At 37.9% G+C, this 24,451-nt stretch overlaps 2 protein-coding genes across 2 annotated transcripts; one reads left to right on the forward strand and one right to left on the reverse strand.

Moving 5' to 3' along the window:
• The first annotated feature begins 241 nt into the window (after positions 1–241).
• nde1 (nudE neurodevelopment protein 1) lies at positions 242–8,105 on the forward strand. The gene is made up of 9 exons (XM_067418803.1): positions 242–465; positions 1,732–1,835; positions 2,052–2,205; positions 5,299–5,447; positions 5,542–5,678; positions 5,853–6,056; positions 6,142–6,227; positions 6,325–6,458; positions 6,571–8,105. The coding sequence occupies exons 2-9, from the start codon at positions 1,750–1,752 to the stop codon at positions 6,617–6,619; spliced, it is 999 nt and encodes a 332-aa protein (XP_067274904.1). The 5' UTR covers positions 242–465; positions 1,732–1,749; the 3' UTR covers positions 6,620–8,105.
• A 248-nt stretch (positions 8,106–8,353) lies between these two features.
• myh11b (myosin, heavy chain 11b, smooth muscle) lies at positions 8,354–24,237 on the reverse strand. Its single transcript, XM_067418786.1, has 43 exons — positions 24,012–24,237; positions 23,693–23,913; positions 22,278–22,643; positions 21,727–21,883; positions 21,160–21,187; positions 20,715–20,814; positions 20,224–20,250; positions 19,909–20,001; positions 19,755–19,818; positions 19,221–19,319; positions 18,905–19,048; positions 18,727–18,822; positions 18,515–18,633; positions 17,336–17,488; positions 17,036–17,209; positions 16,758–16,931; positions 16,285–16,399; positions 15,945–16,144; positions 15,540–15,661; positions 15,362–15,431; positions 15,113–15,273; positions 14,885–14,993; positions 14,670–14,801; positions 14,356–14,562; positions 14,016–14,153; positions 13,791–13,914; positions 13,535–13,706; positions 13,222–13,434; positions 12,970–13,114; positions 12,559–12,765; positions 12,329–12,433; positions 11,783–11,935; positions 11,415–11,663; positions 11,122–11,334; positions 10,792–11,004; positions 10,513–10,674; positions 10,300–10,428; positions 10,134–10,222; positions 9,926–10,049; positions 9,619–9,827; positions 9,439–9,547; positions 9,193–9,365; positions 8,354–9,022 (listed from the first exon to the last, which is right to left on the reverse strand). The coding sequence occupies exons 3-43, from the start codon at positions 22,617–22,619 to the stop codon at positions 8,836–8,838; spliced, it is 6,000 nt and encodes a 1,999-aa protein (XP_067274887.1). The 5' UTR covers positions 22,620–22,643; positions 23,693–23,913; positions 24,012–24,237; the 3' UTR covers positions 8,354–8,835.
• Positions 24,238–24,451: the final 214 nt, after the last annotated feature.

The raw sequence follows: 24,451 nt of genomic DNA on the forward strand, positions 1-24,451 counted from the left end.
TGTAAAGGAATCGACAGTAAAAGAAAGGGAATCACTAAGCGAATTGTCTGAACAAATTTATACAATGAATCTTCTCATCGTGACCGTCAATAATTAATATTTTATGGGTTTCGTGCATAGACAGTAAAAGAAAGGTTTCGTGCAGTATTTAGCGCCTTCTAGTGTCCGATGAAGATAAGGGAGGTTTCGCTTGAAACAAACGTAACCAAACAACCAACCGATGTCTTGCAAAATGATGCATCATTACAAACCGGCCAATCAGAAGCAGGCATGAAACAAACCACGAGCCGAGAGTTTTTACACAACAGAAGGGAGAATCCTATTGTCACCAGTATAACGTGCTAGAAAACCATTTGTACAGTTATTTTATTTTCAAGAATCTTAACCATATATATATTTAAGCTCGATATTTTTCTCACGGGAAATATATATTTTGAAGAAAACAACTTTGAGCATTACCCAGAGGTAAGTTGCTAGCTAGCGTAATGGCTCTTAATGATGATGGTAACGTAATAGTTTCATCAGTTCGACTAAGTTATGAGATGTTTTAATGTTAACTTAGTTACCTTAGACGGTCGTCATATAGATTGTAATTATAATATACAACAATTTTATTCAAATTACATGTCAACATCTCCATCCGTTGAAGTACCTTCTACGCATGAATATGCCGATAGTTAACAAAACTTTGAGTGGCTGGTTTGCTGTTAGCAAGCTAGCAAAGAAGACCGCAGTCTTTACATGTTGATATAAATCTACTAGAGTTTTTACTCTAGCTTCACACTGTAAAGGAAACATGATTGCATAACACTTTTTATTACACCGTCTTCAGTAGTTTTTTGTCGTTAGCATAACGTTAGCTTAGTTTGTAAATGCTTTAAGTCTTCAGGTAAGTCTAAAGCTGTCTCATTTCGAAGGCTGTGTCCTGCGGAGTCGCATTTGTCGGCTGCATACGTCTGCTTAATTTCAGTAAACTGACCACCACATAACAAAGTCATTACGAATTTACAACAATTTATGATTCACTGGAAATAACGGTCAATTTTATAATGGTTAATGTTTTGAAATAAGACATTCTTTATGACGTACGCGGCCGACAAATGCGACATCCGGAGGAAGCATTCTTCGAAATAAGACATAAGCTTCTGTCACACAGCCTTTGAATACATGAATATTGTTACTGTTAAAAATGGATGGTAAAGTGACAGTGACTTATACACCTGGGGGAAAATATTTCTAGTTTTTTATAAACACCAGAAGACACACCCTTCCTCTTCTTTTTTTTTTTTTTAAATTTCTATTACAATAAACTGTGACTCGTACAACCTGATACCTTTTCAATGCCAAAACAAAGTTGTTTAGTATCTTCTCTGTGTGCATATGTACATAGATAGTGCGCACGTCTTTATAGTATTGTTATTATTTGTATTAATATCATTATATTATATTTGATTTTTAAAAATGCTTTTGGCTGACCACATGACTAGACAAATTTCTGACCATTTTAACTTGACACATTTGTAACTGTGTGTGTGTGTGTGTGTGTATGTATGTATATATATATATATATATATATATATATATATATATATATATATATATATACACACACACACACACACACACACACACACAGTTGCAAATATGTCAAGTTAAAATGGTCAGCAATCTGTCTAGTCATGTGGTCAGCCAAATAAATATATATACTTATTTTTTGTGCCACTAATCCAGTGTCCAGACTGAACAGCAATGAGTGAGCCTGAGCCAGCAACATTTGCATCTGTTGAACAAGAGAGGGACTACTGGAAGGAGCAGGCTGCCAAATACCAGCAGAGGTACTTAAGTGTGTGTGTGTGTGTGTGTGTGTGTGTGTGTGTGTTTTAAGTATTATTATTCAAACTGACATTTGTTCTACAATGGACATAAAGTAACTTCAGGAAAGTAAGGCAGTTTGCAGTGCACAGGTTTGTTGCTAATCACATAGGGTAGACCCAACTATAAGAGTTTGCTTTATTCACCACATTAATTTGATTGAATTGCTGTGTGTTCAGGGCTGAGGAGGCGCAGGAGGAGCTGCAGGAGTTTCAGCAGATGAGTCGAGACTATGAGGTGGAGCTGGAGGCAGAGCTGAAACAGTGTGATGCCCGTAACCGAGAACTCCTTACAGCCAACAACAGACTCCGCATGGAATTAGAAAACTACAAGGTACTGTGGAGCATCATGGACACATAATAATAAGCCCCGTTTCCACCACAGGAACTTTACCCAGGAAACTGGAACTTTGGGTGGTACTCGGTGTGTTTAGACCGCAGGAACCAGGGTCTAAATGAAGTTCCAGGTAAATATTTCCCCCTCCAAACGGCCCTGCTCGCGAGGTAGTACTTTTTCAAAGTTCAGGAACTTTCGAGGGCGGGACTTGGGCGCAGAACATGCTGATTGGTTGAGCTCACGCAGCATTTTATTTCAACCGGCATTTTTAAAAGTCTTTTGCGAGGTTCGGTCTACGTTCAGTAAATATCAGTCTTGCTCTCTGTCTGATGGCGCGCGTTCGTCTCTGCTATCTCACGTGCAATGTCCGTAATAGCTGATAATAATATACGTTGTCATTTTAAATCTAGCTTTACAAACTTTCTGAATATGCTGCATGCTGCTGAATCTGCATATCAGTGCTCTTTTCTGTCGTTGTTAATGACCTCTTAGTAAACCTATACATAACCAGCAAAAGCAGCACAGCTTGAATCTCTTCCATACTCGTTATACATTTTTTTACACCATGTAAACGACCTGACCGATTACTTTTAAGTGTGCGTCCTTACATGACGTGACAGCGCGCGCCGCGCTCATGTTGACAAGAGAGGAAAGCTAATTTTTCTGAGGGGTAAACTTTTTATTTCGTAAGTTATGAAGATAATGTTGGAGTAATGACACATATATTGCCCCAGGTAGTTTTTACTTTAACTGCACCTGACAGAAGAATTTTTTTTCCGGAGATGATTATTACATTTTACAACAAATAAATAGCTTATATAATACTGTATTAGTCCTGGTGGCCGTTAAGAGTTGCTATGGCTACAGTTAACACATTCCAGCTGCTGGAGAAAGCGTTGACGTTTTAGATGCGGCAGACAAACTGCATGTGACAAAATTATTGCGATTGAAAGTCATCACATGTAAACACCAGATCGGTTTAGATAACGTCTTATGTAAACAGTCCACTAAATCTTTCAATCGGTACACACAAAAATGATTACTGTCCGTCACTGACTTGGAGGAGCAGTCGCGCGCAGTCCTACATCACCGGACTAATTTGCCTAATATTCACGGAACTTTATTTAGCAGTGGAAACGCAGACAGTTGCAGGTCTGGGGGGGGAGAAAAGTTCCTGGTACAAATTTTTCCGGGTAATTTTGGTGGAAACGGGGCTATTGATTTTATTTATAACGCACTTCTCATTCCAAAGAATCTCAAAGTGAAACAAAGGGAACAAAAAAAATAAAATAATTAATAACAAGTAAAAATATAGAATAATACAAACAATCAACCAACACAGACAACTGAACAGAAACAAAGCTGATGGTGAACAGACAACAGAGCTGATGGTGAACAGACAACAGAGCTGATGGTGAACAGACAACAGAGCTGATGGTGAACGCTGATGGTGAACAGACAACAGAGCTGATGGTGAACAGACAACAGAGCTGATGGTGGAAGTCTCTGTAAGCTCCAGTACACTGTGGTCCAATCCATGTATTTACATTTCTCCCAGCGCTAGAGGCTCTATTGCCACATATTCCCAATTCAGCAGTTTCTTGATGACGTCGTCGAGGCATGGCAGCTGATGATGGGTCTTCATGACGATTCAGATGATGGGGATCGCTGCCGCACCATGCAGGAGGCAGACAAAATTTTCCAGGCATCTCTGTGGACACACCAGGGTCGGTGCGCAAGACGGAACAGCGGCGCAGCCGAGACTCAGCAGCCGAGAAGCCGAACATCCCAACATCACATCGGACACTGATGACGCTAGCCCGGTGCAAACTTCAGCCACCATGCAGCTCAAGCCCGAGGGAGACCACCAGTGAGCAACCGACACCTAGAAGAGAGAGCAGCCGCAGCGAGCAACAGCAAATGTCCTTCAAACCAAAACCAACCGCAGCAATTCAAACATAAACATCAGAGAAGCGGTGAAGAACGGCGAAAGGGGAACAACGTCCTCTCAGGGGCTGGTAGCAATCAGCAACAGTCCCAATTGTAGTTCTGACTGTTAGACTAGTCACAAACATAATAAAATAAAATAAAATCTAAATAATAGTACAGTTAACATGATTTTGTGGGTGGAGAAGCGGTGAACAGACAACGCTAGCGTCCTCTCCCCCACGTTGCCTAGTCAATACATTGATCTTTTAGAAGTTTAATGATAACGATAACATAGGGATAACGATAACAACAATATTTTTAAAGATCGTCCCACGGTAAATGGAAAATTTGTCACACCATAACAGTTTGCAAGCTTGAAATAGCTGTCATTGTTGTAAAAGTGAGCTCTTCTTAGTGTTGCTTGTTTTCGTAATGCATCAAATTAATCTATTTATTACCTCAAACCACATGTGAACGACAATTACAAGCTGTAAACCAAGTTGCTTTCTTATGTCCCTTTGGGAGGGGCTGTGCCACTGATGCCTCATTAAGCACATTGATCGAGTTGTATCTGATATTTGAATACAAACTGTATTATCGATAAATGTCTTTTATAAGCATACCACCACAGATTAAAAAAAGCCAATTAAATCTTCTTTGACAGAGTGTTTACATTCAGAATGTCTGTCTTTCCCCCAAGTATTTAGTGAATAAACAATCGCACATTCACAGGCAAACAACAGAGGTCTGATTCAGGATGAGGAAAGCAGCTGATGCTTATTTCTGCATCAGTGTCTGGAGGGCATAGAGGCTCACTCATGATTTTACTTTCTGCTTATTGCAGAAACATGGCTGTAAAACCATATCGCTTTGATTGTTGATTGGGTTTCAGTCAAATCACATCAAATGCCTGTTAATTAATCTGAAGCAATTGTCTATATCAATATTTGCTGAGAAAAGCCCCCAAATATTGATCATTTAAAGACATATTATAATGATTTCTGAAGTATCATGTGAGACAGAAGACTGGAGTAATGATGCTAAAAATTCAGCTCTGACATCACTGGATTATATAATAAAAACTACAATGCAATTTTTGTTATCTCAACAAATATCTGTTTTATCTCCTCTTGTGTGGTCTTTTTTTCTATCTACTAACAGGAGAAGTATGAAACGCAACATTCCGAGGCAGTCAGACAGATCTCGACTCTAGAAGGGGACCTGGCAGAGACCACAGCCATCAAGGACCAACTGCACAAGTATATCCGTGAGTTAGAGCAGGCTAATGATGACCTGGAAAGAGCTAAGAGGTGTGTTCATTGCTTTTGCAAGTAAAAAAAGATTTATAATCCATTATACATTCATGATTTTCAACAATTTGTTCCCAAAATCATGCTCCCACAGGGCTACTATAATGTCACTTGAGGACTTTGAGCAGAGAATGAATCATGTTATAGAGAGGAACGCCTTCCTTGAGAGTGAGCTTGATGAAAAAGAGAATCTTCTTGAATCAGTACAGAGATTAAAAGACGAAGCCAGAGGTAAATGCAATGGAAACCTGAATGTATATACACCATGATTCACTTTCAACTGAGAAACCTATTTGATAGCCTGTAGTATAAACAAACACCTGATTTGTAATCAACTGTCTCAGGTGTTTTAACAGATTCAGTGTTTGTGAGCTGATTGTGTATGCTACCTTTCTCCCCTGGCAGACTTAAGACAGGAGCTGGCTGTTCAGCAGAAACAGGAGCGCAAGCCATCGATAAGCCTCTCTAAAGATGCAGAGAAGCCAGAGGCCACACCCACAAGATCCTCTTCTGTTGTTAACTCCGCTCTTCCATCGCTCCTCACCACACCCTCCAGACCTCCAGGCTCAGGGAGTGCATTCAACACCCCCTCAGCTTCCTACAGCAGAAGTGAGCTCAAACACAGCATTGACACTAATAAACTAACATTTAAAAGTTAAGATGTTAAAGTTAAAATTGTTCCTGTCATGCCCAGTTGAAGGTCTGACTGGAACTCCCCTTACCACATCTGCACGGATATCTGCCCTCAACATTGTTGGAGAGTTGTTGAGGAAAGTCGGGGTGAGTCCAGCTGTAACTGTGGGTGTTATATCACCTATTAATACACACTCTTTCAGCTGAGGGGTGTCTTGATAAATTTGCTTTGTTCCTGTTTCAGAACCTCGAATCAAAGCTGGCATCATGCAGAGAGTTACACATCCATGAGAAAACACCCAGCCGTGCAGTAATCGGCCAAAGCACACCAAGCATTTCACGGGAAACCTCAGAAATCCCATCCAACACAAATGGCCTGTATGATAAGTTTCATAGTCTCACTATTAATCTCCATAATCGACCAAATTTGTGTAGATTGTACCATGTCTGGCTTGGTTTTAATACTTCTTATTTCTCTGTTGTCTTGCAGGATGGTGAAACGGTTGGATTTTGGAACAGGATCCAAGATAATGCTCTAAATAAAGTGCACATACCGGTTTTTTGTTCCCATATCATTAGGAAAACCAATATTCCCAATACATTAATATGAAAATGCTTTATTTTCAGGAGCTAAAGCATACCTTATGCCTCAAGTCTTCCTCTATCTGAGAAGGGTTCTGCTTTTACATTCATATCAACCCTGTTATTGTGTCTATAATAACTGTTCACCAGCTCTGTGGCCTGTGGGCTGAAACTGCTACCTGTTGTTTTGCTATTGTGTTTTTCAGATGTACTAACATTTAATTACAGTTTTTTTTTTTTTTAGCTATCTAATGATAATAGCAGTTTTGTATTGTATAATCTGAACTGTAATCTTGATATGCTCTTATGGGGACCATAAATTGGGAAGTGACTGAAAGTGAGTCCTTAGAGTCACATCTGCAACCCCATTATATTTGGCACTAAACTACTGATCAATTTCCAGTGAAACATCTACTGAACATTATTTTTGGTCACTGGACTGGAGCAATGTTGACAGCAGGTTTTTTTAAATGCAGAAATACCAGGTTCTATTATTTTCGTTTTGTTTTTAGAAACTAGCATTTTGATGAAATATGAGTTTGTTACTAATGGAATATCATGTCCTTAGAATTGCAAAGTATGTTACAAGAAGGTTGGTGAGATGTGAGCTGAAGCTGCTGATGTAAGTAACCTACAGTAGCTGTGTGTTCATGCATAATGAAAACCTTTTTGTTTTTAGTAATAGCTATTGAACTCATCATTTGAAATGTCAGTGCCATCTTTGAATTCAAAGAATTCTTTTTTCTTTACAGTACTGGAGAGTAGTTGCTATAATATCATGCACTGAACTTGAATTTAATGTGCCTTAATTTTGTGGCCATAATAAGCTTTGCCTCAAAGTTAACTTGTGTATTGGGGAACTTGTTAGTCTGAAAAAGCTTCTCTTGCTATTCTTCCCAATGTATTAATTCTCTGATATTTCAGGGATTCTGGGATGAAGAGAAATTGAATTCTGAGAGGAGTTTAATCCCTTAGTTTTTGCATTTCTCTCATTTTTGAGTTGTAGTTTTTGAAGCAATATGAATACTTCAGTGAAGGGTACAGATATTTTTATGTTAAAAATAGAAATGTAAGGAAGAACTGATACATTATACATATCCACTTTGTCTAGAGGTACTTATGAACTGAACAATTATAGAAAATTAGAAAATGATGGTTCATTGGAAGATTTAGCACACTTTATTGCACCATCTCAGGGCCTCGTGTAAGCAATAACCTCAGTAAAGATATCGTTACTGTCCAAATTCTGTATTCGTCTCTATATGCACAAGGAATGCACAATTGCCACTTATATTTTTGTCAACATGGGTTTTCTTTGCTATTAATGAATCTAAACATCTGCAACATCCATGCATTCCTCAGCAAAGGCAATGCTTAGTTTATCCTGTCTGTAAAACCATTGTATTGTTGGTTAATCCATAACCTACAAAATAAATGTCTAGTTAACAGGACTACTATTTGACTCTTTCTTTTCAGAAATGCTATTGTCAAAGCTAGGATAGAGCTCTTGGTTCTAGTCTTTCCCCCCTTTGATGCAGATTTAATTCTGTTATTCAGTATATATATAAAAATCTATTTAGGTAAACAAAAGAGCCTTGTAGACATCAAATAAAGACTTTTTTTATTTTGTTTTCAAAGCATCACTTAAAAGTACTAGTTTGCAAATTTTTGTCCAGATTTGCACTGTTACAATGTCTGTAGTAAATCTAAATTAACAATTTGTACTCTGTCTAGTCTCTGTTACCTGCACCAAGATATCCCTGTTTATTTGTCAGCAGCAACACTCTGAAAAAACTGTTTTACTGCATAGAGAGCCCATGTTGCCAGCTGTGAATTAACCCTTTAATGCCTAAAACTTAGAACTTAACCATGGTGCAGAGTGGTATCACCTTTTGATAACACTTTGTGGTATTTTGGTCCTAAGTTTATACTATGGTACTTAAGGGTTAATGAAACGTATTGCTATTGTACATGGTAGTATGGTATTTTTTAGTGATATCTGGTTGCTGGTTCTACACACCCCATTAGAATTAGTCAGTTTTTAAATTAGTGAAGTACAGAAGTACCAAATATCTTTTTTTAAGAGATAGTCAAGATTAGCATAAATTATCATTTAAAAAAATGTCAACAACAACAAAAAAAAAGATAGTGAGAGACTTTGAGAATTATTGCTTTAGTTGTCATCCTGGGAGCCATTGATTGGTTCCATTTGAGGTTCCTCAGGTTGATCCACAGGAGTAGCAGAAGGACCCCCATCTTCTGGGACCTCAGAAGTTTCCATCATGCTCCTGCGTGTTTTTCTGAAGCTTCCGCCTCCACTACGCCTTAATGGACTGCTGAAAGATGAGTCACTGCCACGCCTGAGGAACATATGAGGAGATAAGAAACCACACATGTGCAAACATACCTTTTTCAAGTGTGCAAACCTTCGTCTCTGAATGTGCATTACTGCAGAACACAAGACGGAGGATGTCAAAAAATGGAATTCTGGCTTCACATACATTACAGAAAGGGGTCACTGCTGAACAACCTGAGTTTGCTCCTGAGTGAAGACACTTCTCTGCTCAGGGCATTATTGGCCTCGATGGCCTCATTCAGCTCTTTCTGAAGTTTACGACGTGCAGCAGTGGCACGCTGAGACTCCTCGTCACTCTCCTCAACCTGCATCTTCAGCTGCCTCGATCGAAGATTGGCTTTCTCAACCTACAATATAGTTAAGTTGTAGGTGTCATGAGGAAAATGAGGATCTCAATTGATTAACATGAATCTTTCATACCTGGTCCTTATACTGCTCATTCTGTTTTCGTTCATCCTCTATCTGATTAATCAGTTCCTTTAGCTTCTTGTCCTTCTGCCGCATGGCCTTGGCAATTGCTTGCCTCTCCCTGGTGGAAGAAACTAGTTGAAAATCCACCTGTCTTTGCAGCAAAATTCACATTAACACTGATAATCTCACCTGGTCTCATGGTCCAGTTGGTCCTCCATTTGTTGTAACTTGCTGTCTATTACGGCTACAGAGGCCCGTTGCTTGGACTTGACCTCACCCTCCATCTCCAGCAGCTTGGCCCTCAGCTCTTTGTTCTGCCTCTCCATCTGCTGCCAGCCACTCTCGTTCCTCTGAGCATTGGAGCGTTCAATTTGCAGCTCATTTGTCAGTTGATCCACCTAGTTATAGATAAAAATGATCTGTGGTATGATATCACCTTGAAAGAACAATTTCACTACAGCATCCAGGTGGATGAATGGCACAATACCCCAATTACCTCCTGCACACTTCTCCGCAGTCTCTCACTGAGGGTCTCTGTATTTGCCTGTTCCTCATCAAGCTCCTCTTCCAATTGTTGGATCTTGGCTTCCAGACGACGTCTCTCATCAGACATGCCAGATCTATCAGAGGACAATAAGTGGATATGGTGGTGTTCCAGTTTAAGCTTAATATGTCCACTTTGCAAATACTAATTCCCAACTTACTTTCCAAACGAGCCGCTAGCTATCTCCCCTGCTATCTCATCTCTCTCTCGTTCAGCTTGTTTGCGAGTTCTTTCTGCTGTAGCCAGTTCCTACAAAGACATTGACATTACAGTTGTATGGCAAGATATTTCACTTATTTCCATCAACCATTTGATATCATGTATACCTCATGTAAGTGTAAGATTTCTGCCTCCATGGCTCTGACTTTTCTCTCAGATTCTCTAGCATCAGAAAGAGCCTCCTTGTGGGACGCTCGCGCATCTTCCAGCTCCCTCTGGGAATCTTTCATCTGCGTCTGTCATGGGGAAGAAAATTAACATGGATAAATGTTGATAAAGGCTTAGGAGACTAAAATAATTTCATGGTTTGACCCTCTGACCTGTGTCTTGCGGAGTTGTTTAATGGCCTCTTCCTTTGCCCTGCTGATTGTGTCAACTTGGTCTTCAAGATCCTGCAAATCCCCCTCAAGTTTCTTCTTGGCAGCTGCCAGTGAAGTTCTCATCTTCTGCTCATCTTCCAGCTCAGTCTCAAGCTCACGTATCTGTATGTGCCAAGTGGGAATATATAAAAGAATAAATGCTATTGCTGATTGGAAGATGGTAAGGAGTCTACAAGAAGTGCCATGCAGTTTGAATTTAGGAATATTTACAATCTTCACCTGCTTAAGAAGTTGTTTCCTCTTCTCTTCGCTTTGCTCCTCTCTGCCCTGCAGATCTCTTTGAAATTGGACTTTGAGGGCCTGCATATTGACTTCCAGATGGAGTTTAGCATCCTCTGCAGTCTGTAATTCATCCTCAAGTTCCTCCATCTGAATTGCCATCTCTTCCACTTGAGCCTCCAATCCACGCTTGGCCTTCTCCAGCTCATGGACCTTTCATTTTTTTTTTTTTACATGCAACATTTAGTGATCTAATTTCAGTCAACAGTATCTTATATGTTGACTAAGAACTTCTTTCCAACTTTCATGCAACTTTAAAACACAACTTACATTTCTGCCCACGTCATCCTTTGAACTGATCAGATCTTCCATCTCAGTGCGAAGTGCCTTATTAAGGTTCTCTAATTCTCTTGAGGAACCCTGGCATTCTTCCAGTGCTCGAGTCAGGGCCAAACATTTGGTCTCCTTCTCCCGTGCCTCTGCCTCTGCACAATCACGCTCCTGAGCATACTTGTTTGAGATGGTCTTCTCGTCAGAAAGCATCTTAATGAGAGAAAACAACAACAACTGAGTAGCAGTAATTTTGCTGAGGAAATTAGGACAAATTAGTTGAAACAAAGTACCTGGTCAAATTTCCGTTGTTTCTTCTCTAGATTTGAAACCAGCTGTCTCTGTTTGTCCAGGTCCACCAGCACATCCTCCAACTCTTGCTGAAGATGATTCTTGGTCTTCTCTAGCTTGTCATAGGCTGCAGTTTTCTCTTCGAGCTCTCCATTTGTGGCCTCCAGATCTCTCTGTAGTCGTCTCTTGCTTTCTTCAAGCATGTGGAAATTGCTGGAGTACTCATCTAACTTCTTTTTCGAATCTGACAACTATAGTAGAAACAAACGTATTTAAACTCATTAATTTGTAAATTTTTATTTATTTACTTTTTATTCGGTCATTCACTGAGATGCTTAATGAAATTATCTTGCAATTGTAAGAGACCGACCTGAGTGTTAAGGCCGGAGACCTGTCTCTCAACATTCCTCCTGGCTTCTGCCTCTTCCTCCATTTGCTCCAGCAGACTGTTTCGTTCATCCTCCATTTGACGTAGCCGAGTGGAAAAATTTAGTTTTTGACGGGTCTCCTCACCAAGTAACTCCTAAAAAGGCAGACAACTTAAAGTGTCAATTGCTTCTCAAAATAGGTATAACAGCTTAATGGCTGTCTCAGTTCTTTAGATTGGGAGCCTTTTTTAAAACCCTAATTATGATGGTCCTCCTTCCCAAAATTAAAAATACAACTATTATAAATGTGTAAAATATTATATTGATTTATTTGATTTGACATGTCTTTTTTGTCTCTTTTCTGATCATAAATAAATAATTACATTCTTTGTGCTTGTTTTATTTTATGACAATTATTTTAATTATCATCATCATCATCATCATCATCCTCATCCTCATCATTTATTTTCCAGTGACCCCCTAGCACACCCCATGCACTCCCTTGGTTTACCCCATTTTGAAAACCCCTGCTTTAGAGTATATACTACCTGTGTATCTTGGAGCTGTGAGTTGAGGCTGGCAACATCTTTACTCAGCTTGATGTTCTTGCTCTCTGACTCATTGAGGATGCTATTGACATTGTTATACTCCATCTGAGAAATTTTACAAAAGACATACATCAACCAGGCATTTCTGTACAGAAACCTTGCATTGTTTCTATAGTAACATTTTGAAAGTTTTTATTCAGAGAATGTACAAGTCTGAATGTAAAACGCACAGTCAGTTTAGAAACTGCATCTCCAAGTTCTTCCCTCTTCCTCTCACTGTCATTGAAGTGAGTCTGAAGGTCAGCAAGCTGGGTCTCCAACTTCTTCTTCTTCTGTTCCACATCCTGCTTTGCATTGCTCAGCGATCGAAGGTCTCCATTCAGGTCTACAACTTCCTTCTCTATGGCCTGTTTTGCCTTCTCCAGACTGGCCTTGGCCTGTGTTTCAGGTTCAGTTTTAGAAATAGAAATGTATTTACTTTTTGTATCCTTTTGAAAATGCTTACACCCAAAGGACTTACAAATTAAGAAACCAATATTAGATAGAAAATAATATTAAAATGAGCTAATAATGTTAAATGAACCCAAACAGTTATTGCATGTGCACTGAAATGTTCTTTTGTTATATGTTAGTATTCTTACCCGTTTTGATTGCTCTAGCTGTTGACTAAGTTCATTAACAGCCTGAGCATGTTTTTGTTTCATTTCTTGCACTTGAGCCTCATGGCTTCGGCCTTCATCTTCTATCAACTTTTTCAGCATGGCCACCTCCTGCTCTCTTTTAGCCCTGTCCAAGAAAGAGACTAAGATACTAAGATCTAGTCTAAGATATCTTGACTTGTAAATGGTAAAAAGCCCAATGACTATTTGAAAGTTACATATTTATATAATCACCTTAGCTCTTGTTGTGCCGCTGTGGTGTCTAGTGTGTCCTCCAGTTCCGTCCTCAAGGCCGACAGCTCTTCTTCCAGCTCCTTTCTGGCCTTTTCTGACTTCCTACAAGTCTCCTGTTCAGCATCAAGTTCATCTTGAAGCTCTGCGACAAATCCTTCCATTTCCTGGATCTTTTTTAGAGCGTTGCTCTTCTGAGCTGATTCTTCTTCCACACTGGTCAATATCCAGGTAATATGGTTACAATGTTACAATTTACAATGAGCAGTGAAGCAATGTCTTCAAACATTCATTTATGATGTGAGAAACAATATACCATGCCTGAAGTTCCTGAATTTCCCCTTCACTTCTGGCTTGTTGCGCCATGAGCTCTGCTATCTGGGTCTGCAGGTTCTTTAGTTGTTCCTGTACATCATTATATTCAGTCTCCAGTTTACGCTTGGCTTTCTCTACATCCTGTCGACTCTTCTCTTCCTTCTTCATTCGAACTGCACAGACACACAGAATAATGCTTCTCAGTGTTTACTACATTATTTGATTTGACTGTAGATTCAAAAGTGACAATGAAAAACCTTCAAGATCTGAAATCATAGATTCATGTTTAGCCTTCAGTTTAGTCAAATTTTTGGATTTTTCTTCCTCCTCAGCAAGGTTGGAGCAAAAGTCAGCTAACCGATCCTCCAACTGTTGCTTCTCCTAAATACACAGAAGCAGCAGCCATATTACTCAGTTCTGATATTTGTTTTCCTCAAAAAAAGAAATACAATGATCCAAATAAACCTATCATCTGGTCAAACCTTCTGTAACTTGCTGTTTTGATCCTCCACAATGAGGAGATCTTCCTCAAGTTTCTTAATCTTCCCATCCGCAGCGCCGCTTTCCAGCTGAAGCTTCTGTCTGGCATCTTCTTCTTCTGCCAAGTGGTTCTCTAAATCCTACAAACAACAATAGATGGGTACAGGTTTCTTATTTTCTTTACCCAAATATTATGCCTTGGAGAAAAATGAGAGAATAAATGTATATAATTATCATTACTTTCAACAAGATTATAATAATCTTATGTTTGTGACAAATTACAGTACATTATTCTTATTCCACTGTTGTTTATTAGTCTGTGATAATTGATCACTGCTCAACCTTGAGTTGTTGTTGCAAATTCGCCTTCTCTTGCTGAAAGCCTTGGCTTCGTTCCTCCTCCTCTTCAAGTCGAGCCTCCATTTCATGCAGCACGTCCTCCAGCTCTTGCTTCTTGGCCTCCAGTCGTATCCTAATCTCTTCAGATTCTGCATATAGCTCGGTCTCCTCTTGGAGCTTGGCCTGCAGCTGGTTCCTCTCCTCCACCATCTATTAAAGATGAAAAACACATACACACTCCAGTCATTTGTGCCTTTTGGTAGTGAATCAGTATGAAGGAATGTTGCACTGGATCACACATGATTCCATTCTTGTACCTGGTTGTGTTTCTGTGTGATCTCCTTTAGTTCAGTTTCAGACTTCTTGGCAATTTCTTTGGCTGTCTGAAGCTCCTCCTCCTTTTGATTCATCTCCTCCTCTTGACGAGTCACCTGAAGCAGGGGTTTGACCTAAACGGAAATGTAAATTGACCACAAAATTAACACAATGGTATTTAAATTCACATGGATGTGTTGTGGTGTTTTGCACTTACTTTAGTGAAAAGTCGCCACCACTGCCAGTTCTTGAGAGTCAGATAAACCGCACAGTTCCTCTGAATCACTTTCATGGCTGTCAGCTGCTTTTGTTTCTTGCTGAATGCCCTGTAAATTTGGAGATTTTGGAAACTTCAAACTTGACATCTTTAGCCACAATGTAACTATAATCGCAGTAAATACAGCGCAATAAAAGTCAAAGGTAGAGGGTGTGCAGTAATTCTCACTTTCTGCTAAGAAAGCCACGGGTCTGTGCCTGGAAGGCAATTATGATAACAGTCAGTTTAAGGTCGCGTTCTTCCTCCAGCTGTGCTAACACTCCTGTACGGAAAAATATCTTGCTCAGACCAATCCGGTACAGGTTGGGGTCCAGGTCTAAATGATTGATCTGATGATTCAGGAAGAAGTTGTCATTTAGGTGCGATAGGTTCAAATAAAATGTCATTACCGTATAAGATATATTTTGCTCAACTCACCATAAGGGTACTGGCTTGTTTTCCATCCATGAATCCTTTAGGAATAGCGCCAGCAGCTAGGAGCTCATAGCTAGAAAAATATAAAGAATTAGAAATATTATTCTGCTTAATTAGAAATATCTAAATCTACAGGCTCTTTATTTGAAATGATCAAGCATGTGTTTCAGAAATTACTCACCGCTGGCGGAACTCGTGAAAGACGATACGATTGGGGAAGCCCTGGCGACAGATGCGGATCCCTTCCAGCACTCCATTACAGCGCAGCTGCTCTAGAACCAGGTGGGCATCTATCTTTCCAGCCTTTAAGACAAGATCAGTGAAAAACAGACTCTATTTTACTATTACTTTATACTTATAAAGTATATTATGCATTATATAAACCAGTAATACATTTAATCAATATACATATATAAATATATTACTGGTTTATATAATGCATGGTTTATATAATGCATAATCTTTGCATAAAGATGAGAATCCATATTACACACAAATCATGAAACCCGCTATGGTCTACATTTAGAAAAGGCATCTTGTTTAGTTGTATCAGAATCACTATATTATGATATTTGCTGTGGCATACCCTCTTTTCGTGGTTGGGAATGATGCAGCGTACAAAGTTTGGTTGAGTGTTATGGAGAGTCGTCGTGAGCTTGCCAAGAGACTCTTTGTACAGCTGTCCTACGGTGCGGAACATGCCTTTCTTGGACTTGGAAGCACTAGGAGCTGCGCTATCAGACTTAGCCATTTTAGCCATGGTTTCCAAACCCACCACACGATCCACTGTGGGATCAAAATGATTTCTTTCAAAATGCATTTTAAACCAACTATGTCTAAAACAATATTATAGATCCTTTATTCTCTTTCTGCTTGGACAAACAGAACTGAATAGTGTTATTATTTTTTTCCTAACAAAGACTCACCATCCTTCCAGATGTCCTGCACAAAAGCACTGGAAGAGTTACTCAGGAGGGCTGTAACATTGTCATTGAGTGGGTCCATGTTTTTAGTCAACCAAGATGTGGCATTATAATCCACCTAAATCAAATGAAAACATTACTATTAGATTAGTCAACTATATAATTCTTTCCCATGATTGCCTCATGTTAAGAACCTGCATGGATGGATGGATGGATAGACAATACAGTAAAAATAGCCATTTAAGATAAGTGTTTTCTATTTTAATATTAAAATGTTATTTATTCCTGTGATGGCAAAGCTGAATTTTCAGCATCATTACTCCAGTCTTCAGTGTCTCATGATCCGTCAGAAATCATTTATATTTGATGCTTAAGAAACATTTCTTTTTATTATTAATGTTGAAAACATTTGTGATGTGTTACTTTCAATTTATTTAACTGATGAATAAAAGTATTTGTTTAGTTTAAAAAAATACCTTGCCAGCGTAGTGTTGCACAGTAAAGAAGGTCTTCTCCTTTAGATTCTTGGGTTTGGAGAATTTGCAGTGGCTTGAATGGGTGTTTGTGAGTTTTTCAACAAAAGAAACATCAGTTGCCTTCGGAAACCAGCACTCCTCGTCTAGCAGAGCTAGGATACCTGGAGGATTGTTCTATAAGGGAGATTACAAATTATATGACTGAGTAACTTTGGCAGGTGATCAAAAATTATTATCTTACACTTAATATCTATGAATCGTGTTGTTCATAAACTGACTGGTCTCTCAATGAGCTCAATGCAGGGCTGAAGGTCCAGACCAAAGTCAATGAAATTCCACTCAATGCCTTCCTTCTTGTACTCCTCCTGCTCCAGGACGAACATAGTGTGATTGAAGAGCTGTTGTAGCTTTTCATTGGTGTAGTTGATGCACAACTGCTCAAATGAGTTATCCTGTGAGAAAGGTAAAAAAGAGGGAAAGCCTCAAGTTTTGACATTTCTAAAGTTTGGTTCATTTGGAAAGTTTTATGTTTGGATTTTAGAATCTGTCCATGAAGACTTTTCACCTGCCAGACTCACCTCAAAAATCTCAAACCCAGCAATGTCTAAGATTCCCAGAAAAGAGGCTCCCTGGCGCTTTGTCTTATCCAGAGCCTTGTTGACACGTGCCAAGATCCAGCGAAACAGACGGTCATACATGGCCTTGGCCAAGGCTTCAACTGCAAAGTCAGCCTGATAAATGGACATATTATTATATTCTATAAATTCACATATATTATACAGTATATTACAAAAATGTTTCCTTTTGTATTACAATTTCACAAATAACGAGCCCCCCTGCCACGCCCAGGTACCAGCTTCAGCCTGGCCTGATGGCCGTGCATTCTGACGCATGTGCAATGTTTCAAGAGTTTTCGAGCATGGCAAGGAACCCAAAAGTGCCTGAATAGTCAAAACTAAATATGAAAAATGTGCCCTTTCAGGGCTTGGGCCCTAATTAGCGAATTGTATGTTTGGTCACACTTTAGATTAGGGTCCATGTCTCACTATTAACTATACTGCCTCCTAATTACTGCTTATTAAAAGTTAGTAAGGTAGTTGTTACGTTTAGGTAGGATTAGGGCATGTAGAATATGGTCAGAATTATGCTGAATAATGCATTAATATGTGCTTTATAAAAACTAATAAACAGCCAACATCCTAGTAATATACATGCCAATAACTAGTTAATAGTGATAATTGGACCCTAAACTAAAGTGATACCGTATTTTTGATTACTAGTAATTGAAAAACAATGATAAACCAGTTTACACCAAAGAGAACAAGACCACATCCTATAACAGTGATGTATTACAGTATACTGGCTTGTACTGGCAGTGTTGCTTAAGATAAATGTTACTTTGTACAATCTTAATATTACATTCCTGCAGAGAGAAAATTTACTCGCAATTGCTGTCCTTTGACAAAACATGAGTGCAACTGTATTGTAGACCAGACGTGGAATGCCGATTGAGTGTGACCTGTCAGTGGTGAGATACTTAATAATAATAAAATCTTGCCAGAAGAATAGCATGACAGCTTTATTACGTCTGGTCTCTCTGTATCATGGCACAATAAAACGATTCAAGCTTTTTATGACATTGTAGTGTGTGCAATAATCTTGAAAAATGCTAGTGTGGATGGAGAGTGTTTTAAAACAGAGAGAAAATGTTCAAATGTATCCGGGTTAATGTAGATGTAGCCAGTGTGTTAATGCACCTGCTCTTTGGTCTGTGCCTTCTGAACCAACTCACGGCCTACTTTAATGCGAGGAGTGAGAATGGCTTTGGTGAAGTCAGTCACATTAATCCCCTGCAGATGGCACACTTTCTGTGCAGCTGGTGGATACATTCAACACAACATATAAGCATGTTTGTTTTAGCCTGGTTAAGGATAAGAGCAACATTACAGATCATTCCTGTGATGTTTACCTGTGTTGTCTGGCATACTGGCTTGCTCCTGGTTTTTCTCTGCTTTGAACTCAATGTTCCCTAGCTGCAGCACAGTAGAACATACTTTCAACATGCCTAAAAGAAATGCAACACTTCATGTAAAACAGCATGAATGGATAGGATGTAAAGTTATAATTGTCATTGTTTTGTTAAATACCTATTCTTTCCTCCTCGTTGAAGCCCAGGACCTCCATGGCCTCCAGAGTCTCCTCCAACATCTCATCATCTTGCTGGTTTTGTACCTGCACATGCCCAGCCACCAGGAAGCGGTAGTTACCAAAGTCTTCTAGCAAGAGCTCGTCTGTAGAAGAAAATGATCGCTAGCGGTATGTCTGAAATGATGCATACAAAACTCCCCCTGTCACAAGTTATTTGATGTTTTTGGGCTAAATCTGTATTTGTCAATGTAATCACACAAGATTTAATAGACAGTTGTTAGAAATGCACAGTTAGTAGAACTTCTTGGTCCTCGCCTCGCATTTGTTCCTTGGCTCCGGCCACCATGAAGTAGAAGATGTGGAAGGATCTTTCGATTTTGGCCTGTCGGATACACCGAGACTTTTCCAGGAGGTCTGGATTCATCAAGACATTAAGGTGAATATTATTGGGCTTAACTTTAAAGGGATAGTTCATCCAAAAATGAAAATGTGATGTTTATCTGCTTACCCCCAGGGCATCCAAGATGTAGGTGTGTTTGTTTCTTCAGTAGAACACAAATGATAATTTTTTTAACTTGCTCATATATTGCATGTCATTGGGGTGTAAATATAATTAGACTCCATTGAAATGCATTATACGAGCAACGGTTGGAGTTAAAAATCTCCATTTGTGTTCTATGAAGAAACAAACACACTTACATCTTGGAAGCCCTGGAGCCCTGGATAAACATCACATTTTCATTTTTGGGTGAACTATCCCTTTAAGGTTTAAAAATGTTTGTTCTAATTGATTTTGATATCAAACTGTTTATAAATTTAAAGATTCAGTTTAAAGGCTTATTAGGATACAGGTTTCAATGTTTGCTCCAACGATGTAGCCAGTGTTGTCAAAGTTGATTTTAATAAATTTACCCTGAGAAGTTAAAAACAACAAACGTTTTTATACTAGGGTTGATTATAATGAACAAACATTGAATACCAAAACAATGAATTATTAACTCACAAATCTTGAGGAATTATCATTTTTGATGGTCTTTGCATTTCCAAATGCCTCCAGAATGGGATTGGCCTGCAGGAGCTGCTTCTCTAGCTCCCCCTAGACAAACAAAATGACATTCATTCTCATTCAATGCAGTCTAGTAGTATAACATACCAAAAAGCTCCTCTAATGTACTTTACATATTATTTAGTATATTTTCTGTGGTATAGTAAAAGTCCATTTTAGGTATTGGTCATCTTTAATGCTTTTTGTTTGACATGGAAAATAACAAAGACACTGACATCCAAAATGTATATGACAAGAAGCTCAGATACTCACATATGCTAACTGGGGTCCTTTTTGTTGCTAAATGGAAGCAAATAATGCACACGTTAAAAGGGAAAACTTCAGTTCATTAGGCATTATTGTAGGAATTGTCTTGAAAGCATTTCTATGAGTTATCGTCTTTGATGTCCAGCGATTGTTTACTTCATATCTGAATATCATGTACATTATTGCAAAATAGTTTTGTTTGATGAATGCACAGCCACCCAAAATCACAAAGCACACGCAGAAGCACATCTATATGAACAAAACACTAAATGAAACCACCATCCTTATAAACAGTAGAATTAATGTACTGCACCATGACACATTTAAACATACCTTGTTTATAGTTTATATCCTATCACAAAGATGTGACTATTATTCTAATCAAACACTTCACCATTATCAAAATCTTAACTAATGAATACAAGCAAAAATCCAGTTATCATAACAGATGCTGTATGGCATATTAATGGGTTGAATGCGAGAAAGTTGGAACTCACAGAGCCAGTGTCTCTCTTCCCTTTGTGCGATGAAGCCATAACAGCAAGGTACTGGATGACTTTTTTAGTATTTTCCGTTTTGCCAGCACCTGACTCGCCACTATTTAATATACATAAAGAATGCTGTCACGCTTCACATAACCATTTGCATAATTTACATATCAGGCTGATTTGCAAATATAATGATATTGTGCATATAAATGTGTATTATTTTATGGCCATTTGATATTTGCGCAGTCAAACTCAAGCTCTGGTAATTCCTGCAAATCTATCTGCTGATTACATCTTTACTGAATGGTGCTTCACAGACACAAGGGACACTTGTTTCCCTGGGATGCCGGTGAAAATGAAGAACTCTTCTTATTAGGCTTGTAAATATCACAGAAATAACTGATCAAAAGTCTAGCTCTCGGAGCAAACAACATGTTGGATATTTAGCACTCACGTGCAGAGAATAGACTGGTCCTCACGCTCTGTGGAGGAAAAAAAAACCAGAAACATTTGAACTCATTACAAGGACAGGGCAAGAAATGCATGAATTGTCACAGTTAAGAACCTGAACGAGATTAACAAGGGGCCAGGCTGTCTAAACACACACTATTGTTCACTGAAGGTCTCCACTCCCCAGCTCCAAAATCTTACATATTCTAAATTGAGTAGGGTGAGATTAACAGCTCATCCTTCCTAAAATAGCAGTTAAAAATTCAGTGAGAAAGGGAAAGGCCCCATGTATGGCAATTTTTGACGGCTGTAATCCACAGCCTGTGAGATGCAGAGCCTGACAGACGCTTTCCAATACACAGCTGGCTGAGCTGGACCGGACTAAAACATGAATCATCTTCATTCTAACAATCTATATTTGCCGTGTGCAGATACACAACATGGAAAGAGTTTTCTTTATGCTTGGCAAGAAAAACTGGATTTTTGTATCTTGGGTGATAAGAAGTTTCCATATTAAGCCTGTTCATTTGACTAACTGTTATATGGTGCATTCAGAGAGACAAATTGTTACCTTGCAGCATGTTTCTATAGGCATTATCAGTGACGGAATAGATGTGGGGAGGAACCTCATGACGCTTCTTCCCCTTGTACATCTCAATGATCTTCTCAGAGTAGATGGGCAACATCTTATAGGGGTTCACCACCACACAGAAGAGGCCTGAGTATGTCTGATGAGTTAGAAATAGAAATATTGCAATATTATTATACATTTTATATAAATTGGTACAAATATGATTTTTTTTTTTCTGAATTCCAAATCTGCTTATTAGAATGATTTGAGAAGGATCATGTGACACTGAAGATGGTTAACCATTTGTTAAAATATACCAGCTCTAGAAATGTTGTATACAAATATTTACTAATCATACGTTTAAAAGTATTGACATAGAGAGTAACATTTAATTAGATTTGACTAAAGCTCTTCACAAGTGTTTTCTGCAGACACCCCCTCAGGAGTCCTTGTATCCTATTTTGAAAACCCTTATCACCAAGATATGATCAAGAATAAAGACTTTTGCATTTCTACCTACTGAATAAGGTCTGATGTTTGAATGCACTTACATAAATGAGACCTGAGAAATACCTCTCCCTGAGGTTGTGCAGCACTGAGGCCTCATTCAAGCAGGTCAGTGCAGCCATGTCTTCAGCCTTGTTGAACTTGGGTGGGTTCATTTTCTGGATGTCATCTTTGCTGATGGTTACCTTCCGTCCATTGTCGAGCTCAACCACCACCTCATTCCCTGTCTCTTCTTTGATGCTAGCTGACTGAAACCCTTCCTTTTCTGAGGGTATCCACACCATCTTTTTGGTCGACCAATCGGCCTGGGCCACCCCACTGTTTTTAAAATCATTATCTAGGAACAGGAACTTGCTGCTGTCGTCGTTGCCTGGTTGCATGGTCATCTTGAAGTATTTCTGTGAGTTATTCTGTAAAGTAATCAGAAATGTGTTTTATCCCCTGGCTGTATTAGCTCCTTTGACACTGTGATGGATGTGACATGAATGTATGGATGACTAATTTTATTGGCAAACCAGTCATATCTTTGCCACTCACTGGCCACTTGTTCTCTACAGCTATAAACCTGAAGGTGATATAAAGGTTAATAGGTGAATACCATAAATGCACCATGAATCCCTTATATGCAGTGTGTCAAGTAAAAGCTTTCACATACAGCACATACTGGTGTCAATTTATAAAAGCTGTTTTGTATTTAGGTATCTGATTTGCATGACAAATGTTCAGGTCATTTTACAGTCTTACTTTACATTTTACAGATTGCACAGACATTTATAATCTTCTTGGAGAATATTAATACTATATATATATATATATATATATATATATATATATATATATATATACATATATATACATATATATATATATATATATATACATATATATACATATATATATATATATATATATATATATATATATATATATATATATATACATATATATATATATATATATATATATATATATATATACATATACATATATATATATATATATATATATATATATATATATATATATATATATATACATATACATATACATATATATATATATATATATATATATATATATATATATATATATATATATATATATATATATACATATACATATATATATATATATATATATATATATATATATATATATATATATATATATACATATACATATATATATATATATATATATATATATATATATATATATATATATATATAAACAAACAAACATTACAGATGTTCTAATGGTCTCTGTTTTTATATATTCAATTTTCAACAACCCAAACTGCATAAACATTATAAAATATTTCTACAGCTCCAAACTGCTACCTTAAAATATGGCAAATGTAAAATTGTACTGATCAATTAACATAAAAATGCAGTATGCTTTTCTTTCTTTTTTAAAGATAAAGTAAAATATGAATAAAACTAAATATATAGTTACTTACATGCAATGATAACTTCTTCTTGATTTTGCAGTGTCAGTGTATGCTTAGAGCAGTATCCAAAAAATGAGTTCCTTGGATGATCTTTATTAATTTTGGAGTCTTAATTTATGGACAGCCTTAGCTTTAGTGGGTGGAGCAAGTCATTTGGACCATCCTACAGCTCAGTATATCTGAATAAACTACAAGTGCTATTGGCCTATGCAAATGATGAGGCTTTTCCTCTGAAAGACAAGTTTTGTAAAGGTCATTAAACACTAAATGACTATCTGTATCTGTCAAAGTACCTTCAGTTAAGTCATTATTAAATATTCATGTTTACCTGGTCAATATACTTGGTAATTGTAGTGCTTATCCAATGCACAATAAGTCAGCCATTAAACGTTTATAAAATTCATCATGGTCATGTTTATAATTGATCTTTTATGGTTCACTTTCATGGTTACCTCAAACAGTTTATTTAAGCCATAATTGTCTAGAATGGCAAGCAGTTTTAACATTTAAATAAAAGAACATATTAATTTTCAAGGTGTGTTCACAAGATTCCGACTTGTAAAAAACATTCACATTTCTGTAGAACTCTTAGACCTAATAACAACTTATAGTTGACTTTTTAGCTACTTCAAAGTAAAATACAAAATTAGTATACCTAAAGGTTCAGGATATTCTTTGTATAAAAAGTTATAGTATTGTAGTAAAAGTATTATTAAACACTAGTCACTATTGGAATATGGTGCATTCCAGGCAAGTTACAACTTCAAA

The sequence above is a fragment of the Pseudorasbora parva genome, chromosome 2 (genome assembly GCF_024679245.1).
Source record: "Pseudorasbora parva isolate DD20220531a chromosome 2, ASM2467924v1, whole genome shotgun sequence".
NCBI classification, from domain to species: domain Eukaryota; kingdom Metazoa; phylum Chordata; class Actinopteri; order Cypriniformes; family Gobionidae; genus Pseudorasbora; species Pseudorasbora parva.

Bases quoted from the DNA above. Each gene is read 5' to 3' on its own strand.
- nde1 (XM_067418803.1), top strand. From the start codon at position 1,750: ATGAGTGAGCCTGAGCCAGCAACATTTGCATCTGTTGAACAAGAGAGG. The intron at 2,206-5,298 runs GTACTGTGGAGC...ATCTACTAACAG, and splicing joins TGGAATTAGAAAACTACAAG to GAGAAGTATGAAACGCAACA. The intron at 5,679-5,852 runs GTAAATGCAATG...CTCCCCTGGCAG, and splicing joins ATTAAAAGACGAAGCCAGAG to ACTTAAGACAGGAGCTGGCT.
- myh11b (XM_067418786.1), bottom strand. From the start codon at position 22,619: ATGACCATGCAACCAGGCAACGACGACAGCAGCAAGTTCCTGTTCCTA. The intron at 18,823-18,904 runs GTATTTAACAAA...CATTTCTTTTAG, and splicing joins CAACGAGGAGGAAAGAATAG to GCATGTTGAAAGTATGTTCT. The intron at 14,802-14,884 runs GTAAGTGCAAAA...ATTTCCGTTTAG, and splicing joins GGTGGCGACTTTTCACTAAA to GTCAAACCCCTGCTTCAGGT.